At 35.0% G+C, this 12,263-nt stretch overlaps 1 protein-coding gene across 6 annotated transcripts in view; it reads left to right on the top strand.

Moving 5' to 3' along the window:
• The window catches only part of CNTLN (centlein), a 321,501-nt gene that overhangs the window by 209,895 nt on the left and 99,343 nt on the right, over positions 1–12,263 (top strand). For all 6 annotated transcript variants that reach the window (XR_011531332.1, XM_070589744.1, XM_070589742.1 and 3 more), the window contains 2 exons: positions 4,961–5,051; positions 5,133–5,356. Coding sequence is in view for 5 of the 6 variants with exons in the window: in XM_070589744.1 (XP_070445845.1) it covers positions 4,961–5,051; positions 5,133–5,356 (315 nt within the window). In the remaining variant the exon portion in view is untranslated. The remainder of the gene's footprint in view (positions 1–4,960; positions 5,052–5,132; positions 5,357–12,263) is intronic.

Genomic DNA, 12,263 nt, shown 5'->3' on the forward strand with positions numbered 1-12,263 from the left:
CATTAGCAGGCCGGCCCCCCTTTTTGGTCTTCTTAATGGTGTCTTTTGAGGAGCAGAACATCTTAATTCTAATGTGGTCAAATTTATCTCATTTTTTCGTGTATGAATAGCACTTTTTGTGTTCTGTATAATAATTTTTTACCTTCTCCAACTTAGATATTTTCTTATAATACCTTCCTTGTTATCTTCTTCTGCATTATCTGTTTTACTGTGTTGCTTTTCACGTTTGTCTGGCATTGATTTTTGCATATAATGTAAGTTTCTCATTTTTTGCCACTGTGTTCCAACAGTGCCACCTTTGTTAATCAAATTTGCATATACTTGTGGATATGTCTCTAGACTTTTTCTTCTGTTCCATCAGTATATTTATCTATATCATGCTGTCTCATTACAGTTATTTTATAGTAGTCTTGATTTATAATAGAGCAAGTGCCCCATTTTGTTGTTCTTCAAGAGTCTCTTCGGTATTCTTGGTTCTTTGTTCTTCAAAATGAATTTAGAATCAGCTTGTCAATTTTAACAAAAAACCCTGTGGGATTATGATAGGGACTATATTAATATAAATTGATAATAAACCAATAAGAGGACTCTGAAAAATAGAGAGAAGACAGGCCAGCTAGGGATCTCAGGACTTGAGAAACAACAAGGTTGGTGAGTTCTTTGGATTTTCATTCTGCCTCGTATATCCTGGCCTGAATGCTGAAGAAACCTGCAATTTGGAAATGCCAGTAGGTCAGGCAATAAGAGCCCCCAGTAAAATCCTGCTCTTTCTAATCAAAATACCAGGAAAGGGATAACCCAACAAGACAGAAGACTGTTGTACAATAAGTGCCCTATTCTAGCCAACCCGTGGAAAAAATTATAACCCTACCTCTACCCCCATCAGTGAAGACCTGCTGGGGAACCTAGACTTTCACTCTTACCTGCTAGGAGGAAGCACTCCATCCCTGCCCGCCCCCCAACCCATCAGTGAGGAGCCAATGGTAAAGACTCCCTCCCATCCATGTAATTGGAGGGCACAAAGGGAGCTGGACATCCATCCCCATGTAGCAGTAAAGAGATGGCCCTTTCCCTTCCTACCAGGGTGATTTCAGAGGCCAAGTACAGAGTTGAGGACTTTCATCACCTCCCATATCTATAAAGGCTCCTAACCCCTCTCGATGGAGGCCAAATGAGGAGCAGAAACAAGGCCATGCTTGATCTCTCCACCAGGGTGGTATCAGCAGAGGCCTTTGGGGAGCCCGACCAAACAGTAATGAGGTGCCCCTCTCCAAGCAGGGTGTCAGCAGAGACTAGACTTCTCTCCTCAGCTGGCAACATGAAGTGGTGCCTCCTTGCCCCACCATGTGGGATCAGAGGAGGCCTGCTAAAACAGAAGATTTAAATAAGATCCAGAGTCTTGAAACACAATACCCAAAATATCCAAGATACAACTAAAAATCACTCATTATACCAAGAACCTAGGGAAACCTCAACTTGAGTGAAAAAAGACAGTCAACAGAAGCCAACAGCAAGATGACACAGATGTTGGAACTATATGATAAGCATGTTAAAGTAGCTATTATAAAAATGCTTTGGCAAGCAGTTACAGATAGGCCTGAAACAGATGAAGAAATAGAACTTCTCAAGAATGAAATAGAAAGTCTTAATAAACAGGTAGAAGATATAAAAAAGAACCAAATGGAAATTTTAACCAAAAAATAAGATAACTACTTTGTGTTTGCCCCACAGAGGGTGACATCAGTCTCCACTACTCAGTTTGATGTCAAGGTTGATGACCGCAAACACCCACTAAGAGGGAAAGAAAAGGTTTATTGCTTACTTAATGGAATAGAGAACCTAGAAATGGATCCTCAAGTATGAACAACTGATTTTTGACAAAGGTGCAAAAGCAGTTCAATAGAAGGATGGTCTTTTCAACAGATACTGCTGGAGCAATTGGATATCCCTACACAAAGAATGGACCTATACCTAAACCTCACACCTAATACAAAAATTAACTTGAAATGAATCACAGATATAAATATAAAACATTAAATTATGAAACTTTTAGAGAGAAACATAGAAAATCTTTGGGATTTAGGGCTTGCTGAAGAGTTTTTAGACATAATACCAAAAGTATGATCCCTAAAAGAAAACATCAATAAATTATATTTAATCAAAATTAAGAACTTTTGCTGTAGAGGGCCCTATTAAGTGGATAAAAAAGATATGCTATAGACTGAGAGGAAGTATGTACAAACCTGAATACACCACAATTTATCCTTTAAAATATATTTACAAATATATCTGACAAAGGACTCATATCTTGAATAAATAAAGACTTCTTTCAAAACTCAGTAGTAGAAAATCAAACAATCCAATTAGAAAACAGGCAAAAGACATGAACAGTCAGTTCACAGAAAAGGATAAATGGATGGCAAATGAGCACGTATAAAGATGTTCAACATCACTAACCATTGGGGAAATGCAGATTAAGACCCTGAAGAGATATACATCTGTTAGAACAGCTAAAATAAAAAATAGTGACAATACCAAATGCTGGCAAGGATGCAAAGAAACTAGATCTCTTAGACAATACTAGTGTGAATATAAAGTGGTACAGCAGTCTGGGAAACAGTTGGCAGTTTCTTTTAAAAAAATAATAATCATTCACTTACCATACAATCCAGCTATCTCATTCTTGAACACTTATCCCACAGAAATGAAAATTTATCTTTATCCAGAAAACCTATACACGAAAGGTCATAAAAGCTTTATTTCTAATAGCTGAAAACTGGCAACAACCAAAATTTTCTGCAATAGCTAGGTGGCTAAGCAAACTGTGATACATCCATATGATGGAACACTATTCAGCAATAAAAAAAGTACAGACTGTTGATACACAGAATGTCCTAGCTTTGTGACCTCAAATTTCTTCTCTTGAATTGGGCCCTGGGCTTTCTTTCCTGTCTTCTGTAGTCTCTGTTGCTGTTTAAATGGAATTTCAAGGCCACTGGGGATTATCACTTTTTCTGTATTTTGCTGGCCACATTGTTGGTTACTTGTCTCTCTGGATTCCTGTTTTCACTTCATTTTTGGCCGCAGCATTTCTCTTGACATTTTACCATGTTAAAAGTGTGCTTTTTTAAAAGTGCTCTTAGCAAGCCATTTAAGTGTGCTTACTTCAAAATATGAGAACTGTTTTGAATTTCTAGTCAATAATAATACTGGAAATGAAAGCCCAGTTCTTTTTTATTTTAGGTCCAGTTAATTTGATACCAAGTCTAATGACTAATATTGGTAATTTTGTAGTTCTATTTTGGATCTTTTTAAGTGCTCAGTACATGATTGGCACTTGAGTCTTAATAAAGCAATGAAACATTTTAAAAAATAATCTTATATCCTGCTGCTGAAGACAAGTTCAAATGAAGCATTTCAAAAATATTTTGAGAAATGAAACATAGTTTAAAAGAAGGCAATTGGTTAAAGGAAAAGCTTACCTTAGACAGGAGTTTCTGGTATTTATGTTAGGTAATCAATTTTATTACTTTAGGGCCATACCTTATATAGAATATAGTATAATTAATTATCTATGAACATAAAATATGTGGCTTGTTGTCAAAGTAACATTGGATCAAATTTATTTTTTCCTTCCATTTTTACTGTAATTATTGATTTGTTCCTGAAATGGGGTCTTTGAAAAAAACTTCTTTATTTTTTAAAGACATAGTTTTCCAGATTGATATTGTTTCTGTTTCCCAGCCAACAAATTCTTAAACAAGACCACATATTTTATTAATAGGATTTATGATATTTTTGGAAGATATTCCTATTTAAAATTTTGCTTTGGGAAAGCTTTTAAAATTGGTGAAACATTTTGGAAGAGAGGGCTGGCCCCGTGGCCGAGTAGTTAAGTTTTCATGCTCTGCTTTGGCGGCCCAGGGCTTTGCCAGTTTGGATCCTGGGCATAGACCTAGTACCACTCATCAAGCCATGCTGAGGCAGTGTGCCACATAGCACAACCAGAAGGACCTATAACTAGAATATACAACTACGTACTGGGGGGCTTTGGGGAGGAAAAGGAAAAAAAAGATTGACAATAGATGTTAGCTCAGGGCCAATCTTAAAAAAGGAAAAAAAACCCCACAGTCCCACCGTAACCAGCATTAGAAAGCAGCATGCAAGATTCGAGATGGAGAGGAAAGACTTTAAAAAAAAAAGAAAAAAGTCAACATGGCTTCATTTTATTTCACCTCAGTGCATGGAAATGCCATGAGGAAAACATACCGCTTCGAGGAAAGTTACTTTATTATCATCAACATCATTTTAACTTCATTTATCAGAAGGGATTCATTAGTCTACATGCAACAGAGAACGGTAGTGAGAAAAGGACCTAGATTCCCAGAGAACAAGTTATTAAATATTCTTATTTTATTTTTGTTGCCTTTACTGTGTGCACCCCTAGGTTTTTAAACTGTCCCTAGATTAAATTTCTACTACTTTGGGATTGATTTTGTATTTGTAACTTCTTCTTTGTATGTGTGAGGAAAATTGGCTCTGAGCTAACATCTGTTGCTAATCTTCCTCTTTTTGCTTGAAGAAGATTGTTGCTGAGCTAACGTCTGTGCCAGTCTTCGTCTATTTTGTCTGTGGGATGCCGCCACAGCATGGCTTGAAGAGCGGTGTGTATGTCCACGCCTGGGATCTGAACCTGTGAACCCTGGGCTGCTGAAGCGGAGCAAATAAACTTAACCACTGTGCCACCAGACCAGCCCTGTATTTCTAAATTCTGCCTGCTAGGTCAACTTTAGTGTACATATGATGAGTTCTTGGTATTAATTATAGAATTTTATTGCCTGGATTTTCTTTTAACTTGGTATAAATAAATATAGTGTTAAGTAAAGAAATATTATTTATTATGTTGTTTCTCTTGAGGTTGTTATTGAGTAATTAACTTTTATGAAACCTTCAAATTTAGGATTATCAATACAAGAATGCCAAAAAACCAACTTTTCAAAAGAAGAATGATAATATTCAAAAGAGTTCACACACAACACTTCCTACCAGAGGTAAGACTGCATATGAAATTAACAATATCGTTTTAATTTAATGTGATTTTTAAAATATTATGAACCACATTATTTTTATAGTTAACAGAGAAAAGTGGAAAAATATAACTGCCCAGAAATCAAGTAGCAGTATTATTTTATTACGAGAGCGGATTATATCCTTGCAACAACAAAACAGTGTACTTCAGAATGCCAGAAAAACAGCAGAATTGTCTGTTAAAGAATACAAAGAAGTCAATGAAAAGCTTCTTCAGCAGCAACAAGCATCTGATCAACGATTTCAGACGAGTAGACAGACTATAAAGGTAAAGTAAAATAAAGTTAATTAAATAAAATATAGTTATAATAGAGTATATTATAAAAGTCAGATATTTTGTTTTACATGTGTTGTTTGGTTCATATTTGTGATAGAGGTGGCTATGCGTTAAAAAAAATTCCCAGGCACTGCTCAATAATGTTTAATACTCAGTTTAATACTTAGATTTCTTTATTAAGGTCTACAATAAGGAACAATCTACATGAGAAAGAGAACTCCAAACACTTTACTATCATTCCTTTTCCACTTAGTTTTTCTCTTCTTAACATTTTTATATGATCTTTATTGCGTTATATCTTGAATTTTAAATGCGGGCTCCATAAATGCATTTAGCTTGCCCATTTGTCCATGTCTAAAACTTTGAATTTATCACTATAAATCACATTATTAGCTAGTAATTGCCTCATTTCCTCTTTGCAAATACCAGTATAAAATGTGAAGATTTTAATATAAATATATCTTAATGTGTTCCTATAACTATCTATGCTTCCTTTACTCAGGTGAATTGAGTTTTCTGCAACAATTTTTAGACACATTATACCTTCCTGCTGGTTATCATAATTTAATTTTAAAGCAAATGAATAAGAAAATATTGGTTGTTCCTTAAGTCTCCATTCTTAAACATACTTGTTTGTATAAGGAATGATTTGTTGGAAATTTGTTGTTTTACACAGAATTCTTTTCATTATTTTAGGAAATAATTTTTAAAGCACTTTCACACATAATTGTAAATTACACTTAAATTCTCTACTTCTAATGTCTAGTTCTTCAATTCAAGCAATACTTAGAAATGTTTTAATTATAATGGATTAGTATTATACTAGTTATACCAACAAGGACTGTGTTCTGGCTTCATTCCCAGAGTAGCCTTATACCCAAACCTCATCCATGTTCCAAACTTACACTGGACGTTGCTTTCTATGATCTGTTTTTTAAAAATGTATTGACTTGTTTTGTAGCCTAATAGATAGTAAATCCTGGAGAATGTTCCATGTGCACTTGAGAAGAATGTGTATCCTGCTGTTGTTGCGTCGAGTGTTCTCTCTCTCTATATATACCTATTAAGTGTAGTTGGTTAATAATGATGTTCAACTCTTCCATATCCTTGCTGATTTTCTGTCTTGTCTTTCAAATCACCCACTATTATTATTTTTTGGGAATAATTTTAATGAAATGTAATTCACATACTGTACAATTCTCTCATTTAATCTAGTGGTTTTTACAATATTGACAAAGTTCTTCCACCATCACCAAAATCACTTTTAGAGCATTTTCATAACCTCAAAAAGAGACCTTGTACCCTTTAGCTATCATCCTTTTATTCCTCCATCTCTCCCAGCCCTAGGCAACCACTAATATACATTCTGTCGTTATGGATTTGCCTATTCTAGACATTTCATATAAATGGAATCATACAATATGTGGTCTTTTGTGTCTGCTTCTTTCACTTATCATAATGTTTTCAAAGTTCATCCATGTTGTGGTATGTATCACTATTAGTGTAAGGACTTTGAATATTTACTCCTCCATAAAGTCAGTGAAAACAAATGGGCAAAAATTGTCAGGAATCAACATTTTCATAACACTGGGTACAAAACCTGATCTTCTAAGAGTCAGGGTAGTATTCCTAAGGCAATTAATTGCTGGCTCAAGGTAGTTACAAGTTTTCTAAACTGTGAATTCCTTATTTTTTAAAAAAATTCAAGATCAAATAAAAGTATTTTACCCGAAACTGTAAAGCATTTTATTGAGGAACACTTTTAATTCCTCTATGAAACTCTGGAAATTAACCAAAGACTTGCAATGATCCAGGGAGTGTTTATTCAATAAAAATAGCTGAATCTAAATAAGAACAGGAAAATTTGTGGCATTTAATTTGCCTTAGTCCCATCCCCCACTCTCCCAGCTCAGCAGTAGCCTGGGAAAAAATTATGGTCCATGTTCCCCATGCAGCCTGGCAGCTACCGGAAGAAGCAGAATAGAGCTGGAGCTCCTTTAAAGCCTCATTCCCAAATAATTGTCATCATTTAACCTGTCCGATGGTTCCCTAGAAGACGTCAATTAAAAAGATGATTCTGATCTTGTTCAGTGTGAACAGCCTTCTTCCTAGCAAGGGAGTAGATGGATGGGATTGTCACAAACTAGTACAGGCAAGTGTTTTAACTTCAGGCTGCCTGAGGTGATGAATTCCAGTTTAGGTCAAAAAATATATTAACCAAATAGCTTAAAAGGAAAAACTTGGGAATGAGATGTCCATAAGAGTTTTGAAAAGCTCTGATATATTCCTGGGAATCTGGAGGACACATTCATTTGTGGAGCTGTGTGCATGCTCAGGAAAAGGTGAGAAAGCCTAAGCTTTCACCTCTGTCTTACTGTAAGGCTCTGTACAAGAAGATCGTAAATACTAAGGCAGTATTGTTCACAGCAGTGTTATTAAGAATAGCCAAAAGGCAGAAACAATCTAAATGTCCATTAGTTGATGACTGGATAATCAAATTGTGGTTTATACACACAGTGGAATATTATTAAACCACAAAAAGTAATGAAGTATTGGTACGTGCTACAACATGAATGACTTTTTAAAACATTATACCTAGTGAAAGAAGCAAGGCACAAAAGAGCACAAATTATGATTCAATTTATATGAAATATACAGAATAGGCAAATCCATAGTGACAGAAAGTAGATTAGTGGTTGCTTAGGTCTGGAGGGAAGAAGAATATGAGAGTGATTGCTAAAGTGTACATTTCTTTTTAAAGTAATAAAAAAAGTTCTAAAATTGTTGTGGTAGTTGAACACTTTTGTGAATATACTAAAAAAAAACTAAAGTGTATACTTTAAATGGGTGAAGAATGTGGCATATGAATTATATCTCAATAAAACTTTTTTAAAATGTTCGTTTTAAATAGGAATATATACATACATGTAGTATTTGCATGAATGTTGCTGATATTACATTCATTGTTGACAGAATGATATAAAAATAATTCTCTTTCCAAATTAATAAAGGCTACTGCTAAGATAAAAATTGATTAGGTGTTAAATATTATAGTAAAAATGTAAGAGCTACATAACATTTTTAGGTGTATAAAGAACCTACTATTAGATGAAGCACTTAACTTCAATTATTATTAAACTCAATAAAGTAAAATATATTTAAGGTAAATTTTCTTAAAACTATTTTCTAATTAAAGCAATGCATTTTCTATTGCTAACATATTCAATTCTCTATTGCAAAAGTAAACATCAAGGTATAGAAATATATTAAAGCTAACAATATTGACTGATTTTTTCAGTTTGAATGCTCAGTTCTTTGAATTAAGAACCTTACTCAGAATTCACGTGAAACTTGTGAAAAATGAGTCCCAAATCTTAAGAATAACAAGATGTAAATGCCATTCTCTTTTTTTCCAGTAATTTTACTTAAGTGTATTATGACTTTGGAAACTCCTTTGTAGTCACATATAGGTCATCATGTAGATTTCAAGAGCATTGATACACAGAGGCAAACTACCAGAATCCATATTAGTAAAAGAAAATGAAGCTCTACCCATAAATGCACCTTTTAGAAAATCTTTTGAATGCTTTATATTAGGTATTAAATAATTGTGTGTATCAACTGATATCAAATGTAAATGTTTGCTGAATTTTACATACTGTGAATTTATTTTCTAAAAAGCTCTCCCTGAGATAATGTGTTTAGAGAGAGCATAGTGATCCTTATTATTCATTCATATATGAATAGGTGAGTTATTATTTTATTAATTTTCTCTCTATATTTGTTTAACAAAATGTATTTCAAGAGGTGTATTATTGTTATGGATTGACTTGTGTCCCCCCAAATTCATATATTGAAGTCCTAACCCCCAATGCTATGGTATTTGGAGATGGGGCCTTGGGAGGTAATTAGATTTAGATGAAGTCATGAGGAGAGGCCCTCATGATGGGCTTAATGCCTTTATAAGACGAGACACCAGGGCTGGCTCTCTCTACCATGAGGGATCAGAGCAAGCATGTAACTGTGTGCAAGCCAGAAAGAGAGATCTCACCAGAACCTGACTCATGCTGGCATCCTGAGCTCATACTTATAGCCCCTAGAACTGTGAGGAATTAAATGTGTGTTGTTTAAGCCACCCAGTTTGTGGTTCTTTGTTATAGCAACCCAAGCAGACTAGTACAGATATGGGTCCTAGGAGTTTGGTGCTGTTGTAACAAATACCTACAAATGTGGAAGCAGCTTTGGAACTGGATAATGAGTAGATTATGGAAGAGTTTTAAGGTGCATACTGGAAATATGGACCTTAAGAGTATTCTGGAGAGGTCTCAGATGGAAATAAGGAACATATTATAGGAAACTGGAAGAAAGGCAGTCATTGTTATAGAGTGTCAGAGAACTTAGCTGACCTCTGTTCTAGTTTTAAGGTAGAACTTATGAGCAATGAAATTATATATTTTTTATTAAGACTTTATTTTTTTGTGGCAGTTTTAGGCTCACAGCAAAATTGAGAATAAGATACAGAGATTTCCCATTTACCCCTTGCCCCCACACATGTGTAGCCTCCCCCATTATCAATATCTCCACCAGAGAGGTACATTTATTACAATTGATGAACTTAAATTGATACATCATAACCACCCAAAGTCCATAATTTACCCTAAAGTTCACTGTTGGTATTGTACGTTCCTTGAGTTTGAACAAATGTACAATGACATATATTCATCCACATATCCATTTACTGCCCTAAAAATCCTCTGTGCTCCACCTGTTTATCCCTCCCCACCCCCCAACCCCTGGCAGCTGCTGATCTTTTTACTGCCTCTGTAGTTTTACCTTTTCTAAAATGTCATATAGTTGGAATAATACAATATAGAGACTTTTCAGATTGGCTTCTTTTTCTTAGTAATATGTACTTAGGGTTCTTCCATGTCTTTTCATGGCTCAATAGCTCATTTCTTTTTAGTGCTGAATAATATTCCATTTTCTGGATGTACCACAGTTTATTTATACGTTCACTTACTGAAAGACATCTTGATTACGTCCATGTTTTGGCGATTATGAATAAAGCTGCTATAAACATCTGTGTGCAGGTTTGTGTGGACATAAATTTTTAACTACTTTGGGTAAATACTAAGGAGCACAATTTCTGGATTGAACAATGAGAATATGTTCGGTTTTGTAAGAAACCACCAAACTGACTTTCAAAGTGGCCTTACCATTTTGCATTCCCACCAGCAATGAGTGAGAATTCCCATTGCTCCACATCCTGGCCAGCATTTTTTGTTGTCAGTTTTATGGATTATGGCCATTCTCATACGTGTGTAGTGGTATCTCATTGTTGTTTTAATTTGTGTATCCCTGATGACATATGAGGTGGAGCACCTTTTCGCATGCTTGTTTGCCATCTGTTTGTCTTCTTGAGTAAGGTGTTTGCCCAGGTCTCTTGCCCATTTTTTAGTTGTGTTGTTTGTTTTCTTTTTCTTTCTTGCTTGCTTTTTTTTTGGTGAGGAAGATTGGCCCTGAGCTAATACCTGTTGCTGATCTTCCTCTTTTTGGATTGAGGAAGATTGACCCTGAGCTAGTATCTGTGCCCATCTTCCTCTATTTTGTATGTGGATTGCTGCCACAGTGTGGCTTGACGAGTTGTGTAGGTCCACACCTGGGATCTGAACCCGCAAACCTGGGCTGCCAAAGTGGAGTGTGCTGAACTTAACCACTACACCATCAGGCCAGCCCCAGGTTGTTTGCTTTCTTACTGCTGAGTTTTAAGTATTCTTTGTATATTTTGTATAACAGTCCTTTATCAGATGTGTCTTTTGCAAGTGTCTCCCCTAGTCTATGGCAGAATGGGTCTTTTCATTCTCTCAACATTTTCTTTCACAGAGCAGAAGTCTTGAATCTTAATTAAGTCCAGCTTATCAATTATTATTTTTCACAGATCATGCCTTTGGTGTTGTATCTAAAAAGTGATTGCATTACCCAAGGTCATTTAGAAGTTCTCCTATGTTATCTTCTAGGAGTTTTTTAGTTTTGCATTTTAGACTTAGATCTGTGATCCACTTTGAATTAATTTTTGTGAAAGGTGTAAGGTCTGTGTCTAGATTAATTTTTTTGCCGTAGATATCCAGTTGTTCTAGCGCAATTTGTCAGAAAGACTTATCTCCATTGTATTGGCTTTGCTTCTTTATGAAAGATCAATTAACTGTATTTATGTAGGTCTGCTTCTGGGCTCTCTGTTCTGTTCCATTGACCTATTTATCTTTTCTTTCACCAGTATCACACTGTCTTGATTACTGTAGCTTTACAGTAAGTCTTGAAGTTGGGTAGTGTAAGTCTTCCAACTTTGTTCTTCTCCTTCAATATGTGTTGGCTAATTTGGATCTTTGAAAATAACTTTCTGAGATTTTGGTTGGGGTAGAATGAATCTATCGATCAAATGGAGAAGAACTGACATCTTGAAAATGTTGTGTCTTCCTATCCATGAACATGGAATATCTCTCTATTTATTTACTTCTTCTTTGATTTCTTTTATCAGAGTTTTTTAGTTTTTCTCATATAGACCTTGTACATATTTTGTTAGATATATAACAAAATATTTTCATTTTAGGGATGCTAATGTAAGTGATATTTTGCTTTTAATTTCAAATTCCACTTGTTCATTGCTGGTATATAGAAAAGGGGTTGACTTTTGTATATTAACCTTGCATCCTACAATGATACTATAATCACTTATTTGGTTCCGGAAATTTTTGTCTATTCTTTCAGGTTTTCTACATAGACAATCATATCATCTTCAAACAAAGATGTTTTATTTCTTCCTTCCCAGTCCATATACATTTTATTTCCTTTTCTTATCTTGATGGCTTAGCTAGGACTTCCTGTATGATGAAAGACCATG

Source organism: Equus przewalskii, chromosome 22 (assembly GCF_037783145.1).
Source record: "Equus przewalskii isolate Varuska chromosome 22, EquPr2, whole genome shotgun sequence".
NCBI classification, from domain to species: Eukaryota; Metazoa; Chordata; class Mammalia; order Perissodactyla; family Equidae; genus Equus; species Equus przewalskii.